The sequence below is a fragment of the Mauremys mutica genome, chromosome 10, assembly GCF_020497125.1.
Source record: "Mauremys mutica isolate MM-2020 ecotype Southern chromosome 10, ASM2049712v1, whole genome shotgun sequence".
NCBI lineage: Eukaryota > Metazoa > Chordata > Testudines > Geoemydidae > Mauremys > Mauremys mutica.
The window spans coordinates 54,745,990-54,769,526 of NC_059081.1; the positions used below are offsets into that span (position 1 = coordinate 54,745,990).

Genomic DNA, 23,537 nt, shown 5'->3' on the forward strand with positions numbered 1-23,537 from the left:
TTCGTTTAACAGCCACGTGTTGGAGGCCGCAGAGGAAAAGCATACAGTGATCTTTCCCGGGCACAGCCGCGAGGGGCTGGAACAGGGTCAGACTTTATGCTTTACAGATTGCCTTCAGCGGGAGGGCACAGCTATCCATTAACTGTTAAGCAGCCTATAGTGTAGTGCTTACCAGGCCTGGCTGCTACACGGATTCAGCTGTACCGCCCCGCTTGTCCGATCTCCTGTGCAAGACCGCAGCCAATGAAAGCGTATTCCGAAATCTCGAACTTGTCCTGAGAGCTCATGAGACTAGGTGCCCTGTATGGTCTTGTTCACAGAAACTGAGTAGACTGTGTTCAGTGTTCGCAAACATGTATCTTTTCAAGGAAATCACTTCCTTTTTCCCATCACACAGCTGCGGCTCTTTCACGAACTGCCCCGGCATCCCCCTCACAGAGGCTGGCGCAGATTAGGCGGCGAAAGAAAAAGACTAGGGATGACATGTTCTCGGAACTGATGGCTTGCTCCAGAGCCGAGGCGGCCGAGCAGAGACAGTGGAGGGAGACCCTATGTCAGCACCAGCGCTCACACAGCGAACGGGAGGACAGGTGGCGGCAGGAAGACCAGCAGGCGACTCAAACGCTGCTTGGGCTAATGAGGGAGCAAACGGACACGCTCCGGCGCCTTGTAGATGTTCTGCAGGACCGCAGGCAGGAGCAGAGAGCCCCCCTGAACTGTATCTGCAACCGCCTTCCCCCGCCACAAAGTCCTGTCCCCCCCTCACCAAAAATCACAAGAAGGAGGGGTGCTAGGGGCCGTGAAAACTGTCACTCCACCCCAGCAGAGCGCTCATGTACCAAACAGCTCTCATTCCCTAAAGTGTGAGAAGTGCTTCCCTTCCTGGATCACCCAGTCCCAAATCCAAGTTTCATCCCCCCACTGTGTAGTTGAGTATTAAGAGTAGTTTGTTGTTATTCACTGTTTCCGTCACGTTTTCCTTGTCAGAAGACTTTGTGTGAAGGGGGGAGAGGGGTTTTTTAATTGCATAGGACAGCCTCCATTACCAGGGTACAGACTTGGGGGCAGGATCAACAGCAGGACACACACAGACTGCAGTCACTAGGCACCAGGGTCATTCTGGGAGGTGAATGCTGCCCCGGGTCAGTCTGTGAGGTGTATGCTGCCCCAGGGTCCTAGCGCCTGCCATCCACAAATGGCAAGGCAGGCTGCCCTTACCATGCCCTTCCACCCTAGCCACGAGCCTCTCCGATGCCCTGAGCCCCAGCAAGAGCCCTCATCCACGGACACATACTCACCCTTCCCACACACCCCTCACCCTTCCTACGCCCCAACCCCCAGCCCAGAGCCTGCATCCAAACTCCGTCCCAAAGACGGCACCCCTCACCCCTTCCTGCAAACCCACCCCTTCCTGCACACCCACCTGCAACCGTCCTCCCCCCAGAGACCGCTGTAGGAGCAGGAGCCTGTCATTCCTCTAGTGTAGAAGCGGTCTGGACATCAGTGCACACCGTACCCACCACAGTCTGCGTCCACGTTTCAACCCTTGAACAGGAATTCATAATTAAAGAAAACTTTGTTAATAATCAGTGTTCCATTAAATTTATTTTAAAACGTGTGTTGGAAGGGGGGAAACCTGGAGAACGGGGTATGTAACCGCAGATCGAAGTCAACAGTCACTGAAACAGGCTCAGGTTCAGCTTCTCTGTAAAGAGACTGGACAGTCATAGGTGGTAAATACAACTACTACATTATGGTGGCAAAGAGCCAGCCAGCTTTCTTAAATTATGTGCAATTCACTAACACGTATGTCAATTACGGAGGAAGTGCCAAAGGAGAATGATTGCATAAAACAGACTAGTTTAAAATAAAAAACAGGCTGGCTAAACCCAATAAAGTATTTATAATCCTTGCACTGCAAACGAAATTAGGGCTTTATATGTATGTATAATTACACACAGAGAGACATGTATTGGGTGAAGTGCTGAATGACCTCAACTTCTAAAGTTTCTGGAAGTTGAGGATGCCTTGTAGTTAAGGATGTAAAGAACTGAAGGTAGTGGGATTACTTATTACTTATATACCACATCTTTGTAATGTCCTGAGATCGATCAATCAACTGCATCCTAAAATAAGTGGAGTGGGGAAGGTCAGGGTCAGCCTCAAAGTTGTTTGTAGAGCCTTGACTATGGGTATTCTGACTAGCAAATGTCTGTGTACAGTAACTCCTCACTTAACGTCCTCCCGCTTAACGTTGTTTTGAAGTTATGTCGCTGCTCCATTAGGGAACATGCTCGTTTAAAGTTGTGCAATGCTCCCTTATAATGTCGTTTGGCTGACTTTACAAGGGAGCATTGCACAAGTTCCTCTTCTCCGCCTCCTCCTCCTCCCTCCCTCCCAGCACTTCCCCCACCACCAAACAGCTGTTTGGCGGCACTTAGGACTTTCTGGGAGGGAGGGACAGAGGGAGCGAGAGGGGAAGCTGCCCCCCGCCCAGCAGGCAGGGCCACCTGGCATGCAGGGGCTGCAGGGCCCTGGGCTAAGGGGGCGCCGGGGCCCTGGCCTGCAGCTCTAAAGCCCTTTTTGGAATGCAGCTCCCAGAATCACAGCCATGGGGCAGTGCCGCACTGCACAGAGCCACCTGTGCACCCCCTGCCCCAAACAGGAGCTGCCCCAGGTAAGTGCTCTGTACCTCCTGCCTGCCCCAGCCCTGAGCCTCCTCCCGCACCCCACCCTGAGTGCCCTCCCCACCGTAACTCCCTCCCAGACCCTGCACCCCTAGCTCTGAGCGCCAGGAGGAGAATGGAGAAAAAAAGAATGAAAAACGGGGGTGGGTAAGAGAGAATGCTCCCCCCATAGGGGGCCCCAAAAATGAAGCTGAGCACAGGGCTCCACTAACTCTAAATCTGCCACTGGTGGGAGGGGGAAGAATGGGGAAGCGCCGCATCTCCATTCCTCCCTCTGTCTCCCAGAAAGTCCTAAGTGTTGCTAAACAGCTGTTTGCAGCAGGGAAGCGCTGGGAGGAAGCGGGAGGAGCGGGGACGTGGTGTGCTCTGGGAGGAGGTGGAGCAGGGGGGGACGGGGGGGAAAGAGGTGGGCCTGGAGTGGAACGGGGACAGGAGAGGCAGGCCTGAAGCATCCCCTGGCAAAGTCAGCACCTGTTCTTCTAGGAGGAAGCTGCTGCTGCGCAAGGTGCTTCCTAGCGTACTTCCCTGCCTCATTGTCTGCAGCGGGCTGTGTCTGTGTGGGGTAAGCCAGAGGCACCTCCCCACCACAGTACAGTACATAATGCCTTTTGTCTGCCCCAAAAAAAATTTCCTTGGAACCTAACCCCCCACATTTACATTAACTCTTATGGGAAAATTGGATTAGTTTAACATTGTTTCACGTAAAGTTGCATTGTTCAGGAACATAACTACAACGTTAAGTGAGGAGTTACTGTAATTATAGCCTTAACTCTGAATTTCCAGGCCTTCAATATTACAAGAGTTCAATATTCTAATACTGTTGTTTTAGTTAATTGACATGTGATTATCTTAAGTGACATTGTGAATTTTCTTTCCCCACACACAAAGAAATTTTAAAACATTTAAGAGAAAACTATAAATACCAACATGGTGAACAAATATTTCATATTTTCATAATAATGGGCTCTTCAATCTACCAGAGAAAGGTAGAACATGATCCAATGGCTGGAAGTTGAAGCTAGACAAATTTAGATTGGAAATAAGGTGTAAATTTTTGACCATGAGGATAATCAACCACTGGAAAAATGTACCAAGGGTTACTGTGGATTCTCCATCACTGGCAATTATTAGATCAAGATTGGATGTTTTTCTAAGAGATCTGCTGCTCTGGGAATTATTTTGAGGAAGTTCCAAGGTCTGTATTACATAGGAGGTCCAACCAGATGATCACAGTGGTCCCTCCTGGCCTTAGATCTATGAATTTATGACACTAACGGAAGATTTCCTGAGGGTTTTCCCAACCCCCCCTCTCCCCAAAGAAATCTTAACATATTGATGAGTGAAGACTAACGGACAATTAGTATATTTCCCACAGCATGGAGTCCATTTTGCTTAATTACAAATGTGATGTAGAGCCATCATAATATCCACAATAAATACTCTGCTGGTGATGATTTGGGGCCTGATTCAGTTCCTGTTGGAGTCAATGGAAAGTCATAAGAGCGTTATCCAGCTCTTTAATCTCTCAAAGCTGAAGCTGTTCAGCTGATGAAGGGGTTTACCCTGTGGACCTTTTGTGAGCACTACAGTCCACTGGAACTTAATGAAGCATTGGGAAGTTTAAAAATCTATAGGTACTAATTCCTGCACCCTACCATCTGAAACACAGTCCCACTTTCAGCTAGGCCTCATGACAAACAACTTAGAGCTTTCTAGCTCATGCTATTAGAATTACTGTTTATTTTTTAAAAATTACATTTTTTTAAAAAGTCTCACAGTTTATCCAAACCACCTCAAAACCTTCCCTCTCCCCCTAAAAATATCCTGCAATGAATAGGAAACACACACATGCCAAATTTCAAGTCAAAGGGATTTTTTTCAGGTTCAAATAGATTCATAACAAGAGTTAGAATGGAAAGCAAGTTACAGCCTTATCTATATAAAGAGTAAGAACAGTGACTCCATAACACAAAATATAAACAAGTTTTAAAGGAAAGATTCTGCTAAGATCCTGCTTCTGTTTTAATAATAGCAAAACACTCTTTGACCTCAGTAAGGAGCTGCATCCAGTGCTGAAAGATTTAAAGTGCCAGAAAGGAAAACAGTTAAAAAAAAAAAAAAGAAAAGAAAGTAGCTGGACCTCCTCTCACTTTTAACACAAGCAGATAAGAAATCCATGATGGATATTATACACTATTGCACTACACTGTAACATGCTGGGGTTTTGAATTCAGAGGAGGCAATCTGAGTTTGTTTGCTCTCTCAGCAGAGGCTAGAGCCCCGTCTGTGCCTTTGTTTTGCACTTTGGGAGGCTCAGCAGACACACAGCAGAAAAGTTCTTTATTCTAGAGCCAGATTGAAATTGCTCTTTGACCATTTTGGGAGACAGCTGAATAACTGGACAGGAGGATGGAATAGTTTAGGGCTTGATACTGCTGCCACTGAATCCAATGGGAAAATTTACCAACTTCAATGAATGCAAGATGAGATCTTTATTTAAATAACATTTCATTAGTGAGGATATTGAGTAAGAAACTGGTGTTAGTTCTAAGATGGACACGGTTCCAGTTTTCAGACATGTTTTCTCTTTATTTGATTTGTGATTTAACTAAAATGGTGGCAACATGGGAACCAGCAGCTAGATCCTTGTCTACACTAAATTTCCCTCCCCGGCTGAGTACTATTAAAAAAAAAAGGGGAGTAACATGGGGGGGCGGGGGGAAGTAGTGATTTATTTATTTTGGAGGGGTTCTGAGGGATATGCCTTTCATGAATAAGAGTTATTGTTTATACAGATGTAATTCTTTACATTTTAGTGTGCAACAGTCAGCTTCAAGAATTTATACAAAATACATTTTCACAAATGCTGAAAATCCACCTGGCCAGAAATAATAAATTACTGTTTACAAGTCTAAGAAAACCTTTTCCTGTAAAACCATAAAGATGAATCCTGGAAGAAGTCGTGACTGCCTACTTATAAACATTAAAGTGAAAAAAAAAGTGCTAGATATTAGGTCTGGTGGTAGAAGCATTTGGCACACAATGGGTATTTTGTAAACACCAAGTTACCATTAATTTGTCACAGTTTCAGAAAGGACCACCATGCTAATGGGACAATATATCTGAAATTCTTTGAGTGAGATAAAGAAGTGACTCCTGTGCACCTCTTTTGAGTTTATGGGAAAGTGGCACAGCTAACAGCTCTGTTGATTGTGCATCTCTTTTGGAATATTTATTGGAATATGTAAACCCACCCCCTAAATTTCCAAATCAGTAATGCAGCCACCAGTAATGCAGCCAACAGTAATTAAAGATAGAAATAGGAAGATTGTGTGTGCATACAGCCTCTGTTGTCTAAGACGACAGCATTCCACCATCAAGGAGGTAAGTATGGAATCCAAGATCTACATTAACTGGCTACACATTTTCACACTTCATTGAAGCAAGAGGGAAAGAGAAAGCTTTAGAATAATTTTGAACAGTCTCATCTCATATTTTATCTTTATGTGCACCACTGGACATAATGAAAGTCAAGAAGAGGTGGCAAAGGACCACAAACCACAGAAAATTAAGAAATGGTTCTGACTCACCTATATGATAAAGTCCTATCCAGTCTGTTGGGTCAACTTCTTCTTTAATATCCCAGAAAATAATGAGGTTCTGAGAGTGCCCCAGGGTGTATTCATACATACTCGCTGTCAGACTAGAGCGGCTGTCAGAGGTCACTAGATCAGTGTCACTGTTGGCACGCTGTAAGTTCATGTTCTCAGGTATGGTGCCCTGAGATGTCAGACTCTGCAGGTTCTCTGGGCTCAGAGTATACCGTAGCTGAGGATTACGTCGTCGCACAAAAAGCAGATGTTCTCTGGCTGAATTTGCCATTGTGTGTGTGTCTCTCTCTCTCGTCAGTCTACATAAAAAAACTTCTCACTTAGGGATCTGCAAAGAACAAAGAGAGGCATGAAGTGTTAGAGCTGAAGGACAGGATATTGGATCAAGCTCCACATGGAGACAACTTAGTTTAAAGGTTTCTTCATCTGGGATTGACCCTATAGTAGTCTCATATGGACGAAATAAAGCTCATAGTTCATTAAACTACTACTACAGCCATCTAAATACACTATTAAATACACCGGAACTGAGGCACATTGCATGAACTACTTGTGGCAGTCTTGCTGGCATTCAAAATCTAACATACACCTTGTATTAAAATTTGTATACCAAGAAACAAACCAGGAGCTGCTGTGCACAGACTACAAAAAGGCAGAAACCAAAAAAAAAAAAAAAAATTCTTGATCCAGCAATGGAGATTTAGTACTAGCCCTGATAAATAAGTGGATTAAGTCTGACACAGGCTCAGAGTACATGGAGATAACAAAGTCCTCTTTTAGCTAAGCAATTACAACAGTATATCTTTATTTAGAATAAATAGCTTCTAGTAGTATTTTATAAAGCTTTTTTTTAATTAAGGAGTCAAAAAGTAATACAGTTCCACAGTAATACAGACATTAGATAGGATTTGTATATAGCTTTAGCAAGCACATAGCACCATAGTGAAGTAATACAACAAAGATATTTTGTAATAAAAATAATTTTTAAAAGTGTAGACGAATCTAAGAGGGAAAACTATGGGTTCTAAGATTTCTCTAGATCATGCACAAACATGCCAATTCCTTGAGTGAGGTATTCTAAGGGTAAGGGCTGAGGTTCAATTAGCCCATGTCACTGTATCTACCCGATTCGCTTTTTTTTCCCCTTTTGACCAGGTCTAAGAATAGACACCTCATGAATTCAGTGGTTCCCATCTGATCTGGAATAGATAACAGAAGGAGGTCTTCTCCACAAAGGACATGTCCAACATGGTATTAACCCAGTTAATATAAAAAAACCCTGCACACTTACAAGAACTCAGCTATGCAATATTTTGCAAGTAAGAGGCAAAGACAGTGAAAGGAACTGCAAGTAGGCTGTGTCAGATATTCCTTTGGTGATCATGACCAGAAGATACTATATAGGTCTACCTCCTGGGACTGACCTCTAACACACTCTGAACGGTGTTTGGGTTAAACAGAGCCAAGGTATATTCTTTGCAGCATCTTACATTACTCGAAATCCAAGATTTGAAGACGCACTTGATAGCTGTAAGAATTTGTAATTTCTGTAACTTTACATCAGGTCATGTCTGTTGAAAACTGCCTGGTAAATGAATAGCTAGTAAGCAAAGACAGGGCTGCCTAGTTCCATGAGCTTCTTCTCATGTCTGGCTCTCTCTCCATAGACAGTCTCCCTCTTCACTGTCACATCTCTCCATACAACATACTACTTCCATTTTGTACAATATCGAAACAACATATTGGCACTGAACAACCAACCAACCAAAACTTTGTTTTTCAGAATGGAATGAAGCACACTGCATTTACCTGAGTAAAAGGGGTTTTGTGTAAGCACGTGATTTATCAATGCAAATAATACATATAGATAGATCCCCTGTGCAGATATAAAATTTGTATCTGCATCCAATCCACGATCTGCAAACGTGGTCCGTGGTTATCCATTAGCTTAAAATGTTCAAAGTAATGTAATAAAATTGCAACAGAATGGATAATTTCAACCAAGCAAGGATTATTTTCATAGTGGATACTAGCAATAAATAAGTTTCTTTCCACCAGGGAAAGAGTTTTGCAGTGAAAACAAATTATTCCATTAGAAGAAAACTGAATGTATGCTAACAAAAAGGATTATCAGTCAAACAATTAAGAATTAATGTAAAGTGGTCTAAAAGGTGCTGCACTTCCATAAGGCAGTGAACTAAAATTTGCAGTCCTTATTTTTTTAAAAACCCAGACAACTACATAATCTACCGTGCACAGATTGTGGTGTGAATTTCTGACACTCTCTAAACAATCATAGCCACTATGGCAAGGTATCTGACCATTTTACAAGTTAACCATAGACAAGGTCAATTGTATCACAGTTGTGTCCTCTTTGAAGGACGTCTGCTGCAGGCAGAATAGAACAGATCTCATCATTCATTTTAAACGCATATACTTTGAACACGTTTACAGATACCTGTGTATTATTCTTGAGCTTTCATCCTGGTTTCGTACCTCTAGCCTTAAGCTATCGTATATGGGTGTTTTTGTTTCCTTAAAATAACCCAAACATTTCCTGGCAGTGCTGAATGTCACCTGCTGTGATTTTCCCTGTTTCCAGCAAGTTTTTAATTTAAAATGAGGTAAAGCTCACTGGAAATGGATTATGATTGTTGGCCATCTTCCACAGTATTATAATTATGATTAGACCCACAGTATGCTAGCCCTCACTCAAGTGTCTTACAGCTGCATTATTAAACAGAAACTCTCTCTAGTAGTCAAAGATGTAATTATGAAGCAAAACAAAAAAAAAAACCCACACACACACACAGCACCACCACCACAGCTAGAGCTCCAGGCTTTTTCACAAAGGCTTCTGGACTCTTATTAAAAAAAAAGGAAGAAACTGCATGATATTAGTTATAACAAAAGTAATATTATTTTACATTTTTACCACAGGATTTTACAAAATATCATGCAATACTATCCACATTGGTATTTCTTCACTTAACACTAAAATGTAGTCACCTGTGAGGTAAAGTAAAGCAGCAATTCAACCAAACTATACAACGCTGTAGGACAAGAGTTGAAAAATATATATTCTGTTAAAACTTCAAAGGGTGAATGTAGAATAGATAAATATTTATATCCACATTAGAATTTGGCTATGACTAGAACTAAACTTGAAACTATGACTTGAAACTCCCTCTGCACCTCCCCCAAAATGGCTATTTTTCAAAGCCAAAAACTATTGCCAAAAGTTTTGTTTGTCAAAAAAATATTTTTTTTAAATCAGAGATTTCAGATTTTAAAGTTTTTCCCCCCACATTTCCAAATTTCTTATTTTTGTTTTTTCCTATTACTCATCCCGTTTTTCCTTTCATCCACAGAATGCATTCCTTCCTCCCACGCCCACTAATTTTTGTTTTTCTTTTTTCCTTTAGCCACCTGCATTTTCAAAACTTCCTCAACTTTGAAAAAAAGTTTCAGATTGGCAGAATTACAGTTTCTTTTTGCTGTTCACAGCTTTTTCAAATCTTCCTCAACTTTGGGAAAAGTTACTGGAGTAGCAAAGAGTAAAATTTAAAAACAAAAAAGTGAAAGTATAAAAAGAAAACCTAGACATCATGCATTGTATTGCACTCAGTATCAAAAGGGGTAAGATAAAAAGATATTAAATAACTGTGACCTTTGTTTATGCCTTACTCAGAGATTTTATTGTTGATGGCATGAATCAACAGATTTCACTGAAATGTACATGCATACTCTGCCTCTGACATCAACAAGGTAAAATAATTTTGTATCTGTATGCATTAGTGAACGTTAGGAAAATTAAATATTTTCCAAATGTCTACAAGTAAGGGCAGTTCTACACACTACAAAGTTGCATCGGTACAGGTGCACCAAAGCAACTGCATCACTATAGCACTTCTGGTGAAGACGCTCTAAGCCTACGGGAGAAAACTCTCCTTTTAGCTTAATAATTCCACCTTTGCAATAGGCAGTAGGTATGTTGGCAGGAGCAGCTCTCCCACTGACATAATGCTGTCTACATGCAGAAGTTAAGGTCAGTGGGGGTGCAGCCCCATTCCCAGCACTTGGAGACAGGGATACACATACCTCAAACTCCTGGGTGCTGAGGATGGGGCGACAGACAGACCGCAGGTCGCAGTAGGGTACGCGCCGCAGCTCAAGCCCAGCATGGAGAAGAGGGCTGGGCAGCAGCGGGAGAGGCGCACACCACGCGACCCCTCAGCAGCCGCCTGCTGAGTGCTCATGAGTCGCGCTAGTTCCTCCCCAGCCCAGACCCAGCCAATGGGAGCTGCGCCTGTGGGTGTGGCAGCATGCAGACCCCTCTGGCCACCCCCAAGGCTAGGAGCCGGACATGCTGGCTGCTTCTCAACCTGGGAGCCACACAGCACGGAAGCTAGGAGGGAGCCTGCCAGACCTTCTGTGCGGCACAATGGCGCTGCCAACCAGACAGTCAACAGCCTGGTCAGCAGTGCTGACCAGAGCCACCAGAATCCCTTTTTGACTGGGAGTTCTGCTCCAAAACCGGACTCCTGGTCACAACTAAATGGGAGGGAGTTAAGGTGCGGGGCGGGGGGGCTTGAACTGGGGTAGAGGGTTGGGGTGCAGGCTCCGGCCAGATGGTGCTTAATTGAGGTGGCTCCTGGTTGGCGGCGCAGCAGGGCTAAGGCAGACTCCGTGCCTGCCCTGGTTCCACGCTGCTCCCAGAAGCGGCCACCACGTCCGGCCCCTGGGTGGAGAGGTGGCCAGGCGGTTTTGCGCAGTGCACACTACCCACGCCCACAGGCGCCACCCCCACAGCTCCCATTGGCCCAGACAATGGGAGCAGCTGAGCCGGTGCTGCCGGTGGGGGGCAGTGCACAGAGCTTCCCTGATCGTCTCTCCACCTGGAAACTGGGGCTGGAGTGCTGAGGTTTGGGGCTTCCGGCCATGGCGCGGAGATTTGCCACACGTCAGGTTCCCCACCCCTATTATAAAGCCTCGGCAACAGAGATGGCAGAAATTTGTTTGAAGCACAAAAGTCTCTGGAGGAGGAAGTCCACTGCTTTCTACAATAACATTATCTTCTTACAACAAACTATCAGTAGCACTGATACTGCTGGGACCACGCAGAAAATCTATGCATGGTAGATAAATGTGATATATAAATATTCAAAAAAGCTTTAACGTGTATTCTCTATGCATTATCCCAGAGATTGTGAGATAAAGACACAGATAAAGCATGCTGGGAAAAGTAAAATTATGTCCTTTAAAACTGCCAAAGTTCCTCTAATTCTTGTTGTTCTGGTAAAACATCTCTAAGTAAAAAACAAATCAAACACAAAACAAAATCACCACCACAAATTAAAAACTTGGTAGTTTCTCTGATTCAGTTCATGTGCCCAAGAACTATAAGTGTTGTAAAGTCTGGACTTAAATAACAATTCCAATAAATACTGCAATTTAAAGTAATCAAAATCAATTTGCAACAGACAGAAAGCTTCACTTGTAAATGAGCCCCTATCCTCAAACCAAATACTCTGCCAAAAAAAAGCCTGTGAACACATGCTTCTATATCTTACCCTTTACACAGTTAGGCTGTTTTTAAAATTCATTCATCCATTTTACATAGAATGACACCAAAAAGTGGCAGATGATGCATCAAAGAGCTGGATACTGGTGAACATTCTGCCATTGAGATATATGTGGCAGGCTGGGTAGATTTTCATTAATGTGACTTGCGTAAGGCAACCTGAATCTCACATTTATTGTCCAACAAGAAAACAAGGTTGTCCCAAAACCAGAACCGTGACAAGTGTACATGCCAGAGGTTGAGGGGAAAGGGTCACTGCTTTTGTTCCTCATGGAATAAAAACTCAATCTGAAATTGGGTGGAGACGCACCTGTGCATTTTCCCTCCCTCCAAGAGGAGCTGATGACCTTACTTGTACTTTAAAAATCCCAGGAGTACTGATTCATCAATACATCCACACAGAGGCTGAAAATAAGAATTATCCTCCCGTTTCAGTTTTCTTCTAAATGCCACTAAACAGTTGCACTCCATACTGCCCTATGAGGACAACATATATAATTCACTGCATGAGTTTTCCTTTACGTGACATATGGAATAGCACTGTCTAAGAAGGACCAGAGCAGAAATTTTATTAAAGTACCAGGCCAGGGTGGACAAGTTATTTATTGGGCTATCAACAGATCAGAGAGGGAGCAGTGTTTAGTGAAGCCAAGTCTCAGTATGGAAATAAATTTCATATGCCTTTTATTCTAAGGCAACTGAGAAATTAGCAAGGACTAAAACCAGCTGCATGTTTCACATAGGTTTTCAATTAAAATTGAAACCTGTGTAAAGTAGCATCAACACTGCTTATCTGGCTATCAATGTCTTCCTAAATATTTCACAGAGGATCAGAAAGAAGTAGGATTGATTTCTTCATAAACTCCCCTGGGACAAATTCAGGATTATATCTAGATTTAAAACAACATCTAGGGTATAAACATAAGCTGCAATTAGTGACCGTGAAAGGGAGCAATTTGGAATAGTAAAAAAAATTTTAAAATTCACCTTCATATGTAAAAAAAATATGGATGGGGAAAAGTTATCTGATTTAGTTTTCATAGCAAAGGAAAGTCATATACCAATGTATTTTCCACATACAAATATTAAAAAAATTAAAAAAATATGAATGGAAGACTGGGAATCCCAAAACTAGATATATGATTGAAGAGAAAACATCAGTAGAATGAACAAACAGAAAAAACCTTTGAGTTCACATACTGCTGCCTTCATCTTAGTCATAACAGTGAATCATTTCTTGTTTACGTAGGGATCTCCTAGGCGGCTTAAGGCTGTCGGCAGGACTGCAGATTCTTCCGACAGTTGTTACTCAAAATATATTGTTGAAGTGCTGGCCCAGAGATGCAGCTGGTCATCCTCTGAGCTACCATACAAATCTTCAGTATGGAAACAACTGTGAGATAAGCTGTCTGGGCTGATGAAAGGTGGTGGCATTGCGGAAGTGAAGATTAGCCCATTTAATTTTTCACTTTCCAAGGAACAGAACAACGTCACATACAGAGTCAGCATGGAAGATGATGAGTAAAACAGCATCCTGAACCCTAGGTACAGTGAGGGGAGGGTTCTCCATTCTCTAGAACAACATCATCCACAACAAGGTGCTTCTGTGTTTGAACCTCATTAAAGAACATAGGTGACAGACCCCAAAAAAATGATGTCTGGAGTCTCTCACTCCCTCTCCCCCACCTTCCCTGCCACCAAAAGATAAGCAAATGCAAATAATTTTAGAGACAAGGAGTCACAAATACAACACACAGAGCAAAATACACATGCTGGCTTCTGTACTGTAAAATGTTGTTTTGCCTAGTACAAAGATTTATCGGTGGAACAACAGAAATTTTAAGTAAAAGGGCCATGCCAGGGTATGAATAGGGCTGGCAGAAAAATGTAAACATGTTTCCAGGGAAAATACAGAAGCTGTTGTTTTTCAGTGTTTGAACCAGACCGAACTGTTTTCCTGAAGTTTTTTGCAATTTCTGCTCAATATTTTTTCCTAAAACATTATTTAAAATGTTACCAAAATGTTTTTTGAAAATTTTTTTTTGATAATGTTTTTGATAAAAAAACTATATTAGAAAGAGGGCTGAGAGTCATTGCAAAAAATGAACTTCTTAGCATCATTTTTGCAAAAAGTTTCAGTTTTTAAAAAAGCTTTTTTAATTAAAAAAAAACTTTTCATTTGAAAAACATTACAATATTGTTTAAAGATTATTTAAACCAGGCATTTTCTTTCACTTTCCCGGCAACTGCTGAAGCCAGCTGGAATAGGAAAAGTCTGGGGATCCTCTGAATATTTTCAACCCCACCCTCAAAATTCTGGGTCATGGCCACTGTCATTAGCAGTCATTCTGTTCCTTAATTGGCTGGTGGTAGCTGCTGAGCTTCCTCCCATCTGGTTCTAAACAGATCATCCCTGCAGCACAAAAACCCTTTTCACTTCTATGTACATATTCAAATTAATATACAGTACTGTAACAAATATTCATTATAAAGATTCCACTTCCGTTGATTTCTAACAGAGCAGACAATTCCTCTTTCCTATCTCTTCTGAAGACATCTGGTTGACCTCCGTGTTTCCATTCTTTGGCCATGACTATTGCTGCAGCAATTCTCTTCACAATCAACAATGGCGCACGGCTGTCCATGCCATTGTGCAATTTTTCTGGCACAATATCCTTTCCATACAAGCAACTCACAATCCCACATCACTCTCAGGGAAGGCTTAGAATTGTCACCAGACATCTCATCCTCTCCCAGCAAAATTCATCACATGCAATGTAATTATTTGGAGGATCTAGGTTCTTATTCAGGTGAAGCTTACATAAAAGTTTCTTTTCCTTGCAAATGTGTCTCAGAAATAAAGGAAAGAAAAGACACATATGTTCCTTGGTCTCTCTCTTTGACATACCTGACGGCACATTTTCCAGTATTTTAACCAGACCAATTTTCAGTGTCCCACGTACCTGAATTTCCACTATTTTCTAAAAAGCTATTCTATGGTCTAATACATCTCATTATTAGGATTCTTTCCCTGATAGTCAGCCTAAATTTTCCCTGATTTTAAGCTGACACTTAAGTTCACAAAATAAGATGCTTCCTATCCAACCAAGTATGTAAAAGCAAGATATCAAGTGAAAAATGGTATCTCATGACTGAGATAACAAGAAAGATTAGCTATTTACAAACCCCCAAGGAATTGTTCCCCCCCTCCCAGTGTTGATCGAGCAGCTAGTTGTATTGGCCTTTCCACCTTGGTATAGCCATGATCTGATTCTTCTAGCCTGATATAACCTGTGACTTCCCAATCCAGTATCAAGAAATGGCAATTTTCATATTATAATGTTAAAATGCAGGGCTCACCTCTGAGATATGGAGGTTAAAGGGTTACCATTGCAGTTGACAAGACAAAGCAGCACTGGGATATGTGAATGGATTGCAAGTACCATTAGTCAGTTCATTCTCTCAGATTTCTAAATGTGAATGCTCGTTAAGTCTCCATCAAGCTGGCACAAGTATAAATTGCAGCATAGCTGCAGTAGCATGGGTAGCAGCAGCGGAGGCGCAGCTGAGCCATGCCAAGTATACAGCCATTGTTTTCCAGAGGTATGTACTCAGCACAGCTCAGCCCAGCCAGGCCTGCACTGCTGCTACCTGTGCTACCTCAGCGATGCTGCTATTTATACTCATGCCAGCTCGATGAGAGGAAGCCTGAGTACATGTACAAGATCGGAAGAAACACACCCCTACTTTGTAGTGTAGTGTAGACCTATCCACCAGAAAACCTGTCACACCCAGCCACACGACTGCACCAAAAGAATCTGATAAGTTTGTGTCAACGCAGCCCCCTATCAAGAGACTTATCTAGTCTACATATTCTAACAGCCATTAAGAAAAGAGAAAACATTTTTTTAAGGAAGGCAATATATTTTAGCGGGAAGAGAAGACGATTAGGAGTCAGAAGTACTGGGACAAGAACTCACCAACTCTCTATGTGACAATAATCGTAAGAAGTGTGAACTGTCCCATTCAACTCAAATCAAGACACTGTGAATATGCACCCAGGGAATCTGAAATTTTTCCAATGCACCATAGAATCCAGGACCTCTGCCATGGAATTGGCCATTTTGCTAAAGTCAAGAGCCCAACATTTTGCATTCTGTCTCCCTGCCTTGCTGGGATGAGCCTCTTGTTCTCCAAGAGGGAGTTAATTGGATGATAACACAGGATTTTCAACCTAAGTTCACGACTCTACAAGTGTCAAGAGTTCACAGGCACCCTGCTTTTCCCCACATTGCTAAATGGTAGTGGGATCCCACCCAGACGTAGGGTGTAGGGTGGTCTCGGTATGGAAAAAGGGGGTCCCCAGGTATGGAAAAGATTAAGAACCACTTTATTATCTAAATGCAAAGTACATGGGAGCAGAGATTCTCAGACTAAAATATGGGAAAGAGTGAACAGTACAGTATTGGTTAGAACCTACTCCCTGAGTGTTTGCGAGGAATATATCCCAAACAGTCAGATGTAAAAGGCATTCTAAACACATTTGGGAATCATACACAGTTATCAGCCCATTTGTGGCAAACAAACAGAGATGAGATTTAAAAAACAAACAGACTGAATGGTTTATCACCCCCCTATCATTACTGCATGAATTTCCAGTAACAGGATTCTGTATTTGAAACACATTATCCTGTTGATTTGCATACACAAGACTAGTGGCCATGACACACTGGAACTAAAAAATATGATTGTGACAACCCTAAGGAAGCCTGAGAAACACTAATCATGGAAAAATGAAAGATGTCATCAATTTAAAAATGGCTTCTGTATCAAAGTTCTTTATCTAATGTTGTTAAAGTAACACCGAAGATAATGGTAACTGAAAGCTATTAGAGGGAGAAATTTATTTCTCTATTTTTTCCAGTTTATTTTGTGCCTCTGATAGTAATTTGTGCTTGGTCAATTTAATTGTTTGCACTGAATAGTCAGTCCTGTTTCTTCTGTTATTTGTGTGAGTCTGTTATAGAGCAGTAATGGAAAAGAAAAAGATGCTGAGATAGGAAATCTTAACCGTAATCTTCAGAAATTGACAGGGACTCAGTGATAGATGAAATACCTTAAACTGCTTTTAATTCTTTTTTTAAATGGACTAAATTTCAAGTTACATTAGTTGAAAGATAGTAACGATTGTTTTGAAATATAAATCCTTTCATCCAATTCCTCAGTAGACAAGCCAGTTAAATTCAAGAACTATACTGACTGGCCTGTTTTCCCTCCAATGAACCCAGATTTGCTTATTATAGGACATGCCATGCACTTCTTGGAGCTGCAGAGAATATTCAAGACAAGACAATTATTGGTATATTGTTGAAAAGCAGTCTAGCCCAAAGCTATGCTTATTAAAGAGCCCAATAAACCTGCTATTCTCAGAAAAAAGTATCAGCATAAGCCAAATTCTTTTTGGATGAAGGAATTTCTAAGTATGTGGAACTGAATGTTTTTCAAAGCACCATCATGTGTTCTTTTTTTAAATCTTTTGATTATAAAAAAGCCTGTAAGACAGAAATAAGCCAATACCATTCTATGTGTGCAAACAATCAATATTCTTTGATTTAAAAAACTATCAGCAAAATAGTCTTCTATTGAGAACAGGACTATACAATTTTTTTCATTAATTCTTTTAATGAAGGAGACAGAAAAATCCAGTGTATAAGGGAATAGCATTGGCAGTCTGGAGACACAAGATCTATTGTTGGCTCTGGCACTGATTCATTGTGTAACCTTAGCAAGTCACTTATCAGCTCTAGCTCTGTAAAACAGTCTGTAAAACAGGGATAACAATTACTTACCTTTTGTGAAGCACTCTGAATAATAAACACTAAGTACTATTCCTACTGCCTCTTACTTTAGTAACTACCGACGTATAGGGAAGAGGTGAAGAGTACAGCACAAGCAACATGAGATGATTGAAGTAAAACCCATACAGAAGTATGCTGGATAAGTCTTGCCCAGGACATAAAACTGCAGTGCAAGTGGAGAGCTTCTGTTCCTGACAAAAGTGCTAACGTTAAATGTGCTTTGTAAATTATGGCATCCCACTCTCCACTGATTTAAATTACTCAGCTGCTCCAAGAATAGTGCCGTTGACACTTTTCCTCCAAAGCCAGTACTGAACAGTGTTCCAATGTGCAGTTAAAAGGCACAATGATGTTGGAACAGCCTCTACCCATCCAAAGCATCGCTCCCCAAGGTGAACAGGAAGTACAGAAGGAACTTAAGTAACACTAAATTTCCAAAATGTTATCTTTAGATTAACCTTTCATCCAAGTGTAGCTTGAAGTATGACATTTGCAGGGCCATGAGGCGATGGTCTGAGGTTGCTGCATCACATGAATGGGGAACTGGACCACTGGATACGTATAATAATGAATTCTGTGGCCCTTCTCTTGGACAATGCCTATTACCATCCTGCATGTTGGTCTGTGGAGAGCTGGCATGGAGATTCCATCACTAGAGCAGAGGGCATGGAGAATTCCCTGTGTGAATATTGGTGTGTTTCCACTGTACCATGGCGTTTAAGATGAGCAAAGGGACTTATCAAAGTCCTCAATGCAACGGCAAATTTCTCTCTAGGTCAGTTAATGCGAGCCATCCAGGATGAACTTTACTGCATCCTGTCTTGACTTTTAATTTATCCCACTCTGCAAATTAAAACTAGACTGATCTATTCAGCTATTTATGCTGAACAAGCCATTCAGTTAAAGTTCTGTCTTTTTTTAGCCCCAATAATGAGTTACAGGTTTTCATTTCATCATACAGCAGTTCATTTGAAATCTGGATAGTGAAGTGGAGTTGAGTGTGCTGGTAGTTTCAAGATTACACCCAATGAGAATCACAATAAATACAAAAAAGCTAATAAAATATTTGACCGATGGCCATGCAGTGAGGCTTAAGAGGATAGCTCAAGTGACAGGGCTACTCCACTCTCCAAAGGCACCTGAGACAGGGTGTGTAGGTCCTTTAGTGCCCTGAAGCTACGAAGCACCATGCCCCAATGCACCTAGGAGCAGGCCCCCAAAGTGATTTGCAGGTAAAATGCCAGACTTCCCCTTGCATGTTTGGTAATCGGTGCAACTGAGCCTGCACCTGAAAAAAGGAAGCGTCTGAGCTCTTTTCATAGAAATAAAAGATCTTTAACAGCCGTCCTTGCACAGAGAAACAAGGTGGGCGAGATAATATCTTGTATTGGAACAACTTCTGTTGGTGAGAGAGACAAGTTTTCAAGCTTACACAAAGCTATTCTTCAGGTCTGGAAAAAGGACTCAAAGTTTGAGTTACCCCCTAACTTTGAGTCCTTTTTCCAGACCTGAAGAATAGCTTTGTGTAAGCTTGTCTCTCTCACCAATGTAAAATCTTTTTTTGGACCAGTTTCTTTCACCCACATTGTCTCTCCAATATCCAGGGACCAATACGCTACAGTGTCCGTGCATGGAGGCAGTGCAATGGCTTAGGGCCTGAACCCAGATAATGCTGGTTACAAACGGGTCTGTGGGTATCCGCTAGTTCTGTGCTCCAAACTCTACACCACCTGGTGAATAATTTTATGGAAACAATGACTGAAAACTTATGGAGTTTCATGTAAGCTTTTCCTGCATAGGGATACAAAGGAGATGGTTTGGCTCTGTGTTTGCAGAAATACTAAAAAGAATCTAATGATAGGCTTTCTGCAGTTAAATAGTTAGAAAACAGAAACCATGGTGGACATGATACTGCATTCCTTGATAAGCAAAGTAAAAAAACCATAATGAAAATTTATCACGCACAAAAATCGATTTGCTCAACCTTACCATGATGATAACAGTGATGGTAAAACTAAAATATTTTACTTGCCTTTTTAAATAAATTAATTGTACCAGGCAAATAAGAGCAAAATTTTCCAAGGGATACCCCAATTTCTGGTCTCTCTTTTTGATCTCCTGGTTTTAAAACATTTCTTCCTCGTTTTACTAGTGTCCTAGCCATTTTACCCTTTGTTTTTTTTATTTTCTTCTCATGTTTTTTTACATATGTGATTGCTTTTTACTCTTCATTAAACTAATGTTTTTCTCTGTAACGTGTTCTCCTTCTGTTTGGCTATAGCTTTCCTTTACTATAATAAAGCAAAGTCATTCTGAGTCACTCTTCACATCCTATCTAGGTCCCCCCCTCTATTTTTCCTCTGTCAATCTGAAACAGATCAGGGGAAAGCTATCCATATATATACAGACAGACAGACACAGACACACTTTCCATCTCTCTCTTTCCCAACCCCACTCATAATATAGAGGACGTGGAACAGCTGAATATGAATAGGCAATAACAACACAGAAGTACTATTTTGTCTAAATCAGGTCCATTTTCTTCTGTTGCTTTCACTTTGAGGTTTGTCCCTACCACTGAAAAAACAAACCATGTTTTCTACTTGCTGACTCATCTTCTCAGCTCTTTAGTAAATGAAGAGCAACATTAGAATTTACTTCTGGAAACCCCCTCTGGATACTTTAAAATAAGTTTAAAATTACAGTGTCAAAGTTTTGCTATAAAACCATAAAGATTCCATAAAGCAGGGACAGAGAGATCCTGTTTCCTTCAGTTCTCAGATGACATGAGTTTGATGACTCAGCTCAGATGTTAAACACCAGCTCTCATTACAAAGCCACCATATAATTTAGACTGCCTGAAATTTTCTCCTAAGGGAAAAGCATATTGTACAGCAAAAATATATACATGTGTATTTAAAAACTATCTATTGTGACAAAGTTCCTCCTCTACCTTGGTGGGTCCTGTGCTTATTGGCGGATTTGCTCGCCTCACAGATTCGCCCTGTGGGTCAGGAAACAGCCCAGAGACCTTTCCCTCTGGTAGAAGCCACAGTCCAGGTCAATTCCTCCTGTGTTTGATCAGGAGTTGGGAGGTTTGGTGGGAACTCGGGCCCGCCCTCTACTCCGGGTTCCCCCCATACCTTATCAGTGCTTTTGGCATTCACAGAGCAGCTGCACACGGTAGACCAGGGGTGGGCAAACTATGGCCCAGGGGCCACATCCAGCCCTTCAGACATTTTAATCTGGCCCTCGAGCTCTCGCCGGGTAGCGGGATCCAGGGTTTGCCCTGCTCCAGCGCTCTAGCCAGGGACCAGGGTCGGGGGCTTGCCCCGCTCTGCACATGCCATGGCTCTGTGCGGCTCCTGGCAGCAGCATGTGCCCCCTCCGGCTCCCACACACAGGGGCAGCCAGAGGCTGCCCCAAGCGCCACCCCTGCAGCTCCCACTAGCTGGGAACTGAGGCCAATGGGAGCTGCGGGGGTGGCACTTGCAGACAGTGCAGCACGCAAAACCGCCTGGCTGTGCCCCCGCGTAGAAACCGGAGAGGGGGGACATGCTGCTGCTTGAGGTAAGCACCACCTGGAGCCTGCACCCCAACCCCCTCCCGCGCCAAACCCCCCTGCCCCAGCCCCGATTCCCCTACCACCCTCTAAACCCCTCAGTCCCAGCCTGGAGCACCCTCCTGCACCCCCAACCCCTCATCCCCAGCCCCACCCCATAGCCTGCACCCCCAGCTGGAGTCCTCACCCCCCCACACACACCCAACCTCCCTGCCCCAGCCTGGAGACCCCTCCCGCACCCTGAGCTCCTCATTTCTGGCCCACCCCAGAGTTCACACCCCCAGCCAGAGCCCTCAGCCCCTCCCACACCCCAACCCCCAATTTCTTAAGTATTGATGGCCCGCCATACAATTTCCATACCCAGATGTGTCCCTCAGGCCAAAAAGTTTGCCCACCCCTGCAGTAGACCGTCCCTTTGGGCAGGGGCGGCTCCAGGCACCAGCACTCCAAGCGCGTGCTTGGGGCGGCAAGCCGCGGGGAGCGCTCTGCCAGTCGGCGCTAGGGCGGCAGGCAGGCAGCCTTCGGCGGCTTGCCTGTGGAGGGTCCGCTGGTCCCGCGGCTTCGGAGGACCTCCCGCAGGCTGCCGCCGAATTCGCGGGACCGGGGACCTCCCACAGGCAAGCTGCCGAAGGCAGCCTGCCTGCCGTGCTTGGGGCAGCAAAATGCCTAGAGCCTCCCCTGACTTTGGGTTAGGGAAACAAGCACTGATTGGTGGGATTGCATTGTGACGCAGGTGTGGGATGAAGACCAGTGGGTACAGAACTTCAGGATACGTAAAGCAACCTTACTGGAGCTATGTGCTGAGCTGTCCCCTGACTGCAGCGGAAGGACACCAGAACGGGAGCTGCCCTTTCAGTAGAGAAGCGTGTTGCAATCGCTGTGTGGAAGCTGGCGAATCCAGACAGCTACCAGTCAGTTGCAAGTCAATTTGGAGTGGGGAAGTCCACTTTTGGGGCTGTATTAGTCCAAGTGTGCAGGGCAACAAATCGCATCCTGCTGCGGTGGAACATGACTCTGGGAAATGTGCATGAAATAGTGGATGGCTTTGCAGAGATGGGTTTCCCTAACTGTGGCGGGGTGAGTGATGGCACACACATTCCAATTTTAGCACCAGACCACCTTGCCTCTGAATACATCAATAGGAAGGGATACTTCTCTATGGTGTTGCAGGTGCTTGTGGATCACTTGGGGCGTTTCACAGACATCAGTGCAGGCTAGTCTGGAAAGGTACATGACACATGCATCTTCAGGAACAGTGGCCTGTACATAAAGCTGCAGGTGGGGACTTTCTTTCCAGACCACAAGATCACAGTGGTGGATGTGGAAATGCCCACAGTAATCTTGGGAGACTCAGCTTAACCCTTACAGCCCTGGCTCATGAAACCTTACACAGGACACCTGGACAGCAGCAAGGAGCATTTTAACAACAGGCTGAGCAGGTGCCGCATGGTAGTCGAATGTGCCTTTGACCGTCTGAAAGCTCACTGGAGGTGTCTCAATGGCAGGCTAGACCTTACCAAGAATAATATTCCCATGGTCATAGCTGCGTGCTGCACTTTCCATAATCTGTGTGAATCTAAGGGTGAAATGTTTGCTCAGGTGTGGAGCACTGAGGCAGAGCGCTTGGCTGCACAGTTTGAACAGCCAGATGCTAGGGCTGCCAGAGGACCCCACAGGGCTGCTATTAACATCAGAGAGGCTTTGAGGAACCACTTTGACAATGAGGGGAAGTAACACGTCTGCTTTGGAGTTGCTTCCCTGGTGCATCCATGCACAATTCTGGGGCCCAAGATCCAGGCAAGAAAATGCTTTAGAAGAGTGAATTGATTGCTACACGCTTTTGTAGAACACAGAATAAAAACACTATCATTAAATACCTTAGCCTTTATTCATTGTTAAAAAGGGTAGAACCTCACAACTGTGTGTAGCGCTAGCTATCATTGTGCAAGCTGTGAGAGGGGGTGGAGTGATGGGGAAACTCGGGAGTGCTGTGAAGTGAAAAGGAATCTGTGGGCATAGATGGGGGCTTGCCTGGGGGTTGGCAAAGAATTGTGCATCTGCATGTGCTGCAGTGGAGGTCGACCACGAATCTGCTCTGTCTGCAACTGTATCACAAGACTTGAGCATCTCTGTCTGATCCTCCATAATTTTTATTATCCACTCTGTCGCTTGCCTAGCAAATGCTGCATTCTCTTTTCTGTCCTGACTTCCAGCTTCCCAGCACTCTTTGCGTTC

General features: G+C 43.3%; 1 protein-coding gene across 5 annotated transcripts in view; it reads right to left on the reverse strand.

Annotated features, from left to right (window-relative positions):
• The window catches only part of HECW2 (HECT, C2 and WW domain containing E3 ubiquitin protein ligase 2), a 268,755-nt gene that overhangs the window by 169,265 nt on the left and 75,953 nt on the right, over positions 1-23,537 (reverse strand). For all 5 annotated transcript variants that reach the window (XM_045032746.1, XM_045032745.1, XM_045032748.1 and 2 more), the window contains exon 2: positions 6,278-6,626. In XM_045032746.1, coding sequence (XP_044888681.1) covers positions 6,278-6,569 — 292 coding nt within the window. In that variant the 5' untranslated portion in view covers positions 6,570-6,626. The remainder of the gene's footprint in view (positions 1-6,277; positions 6,627-23,537) is intronic.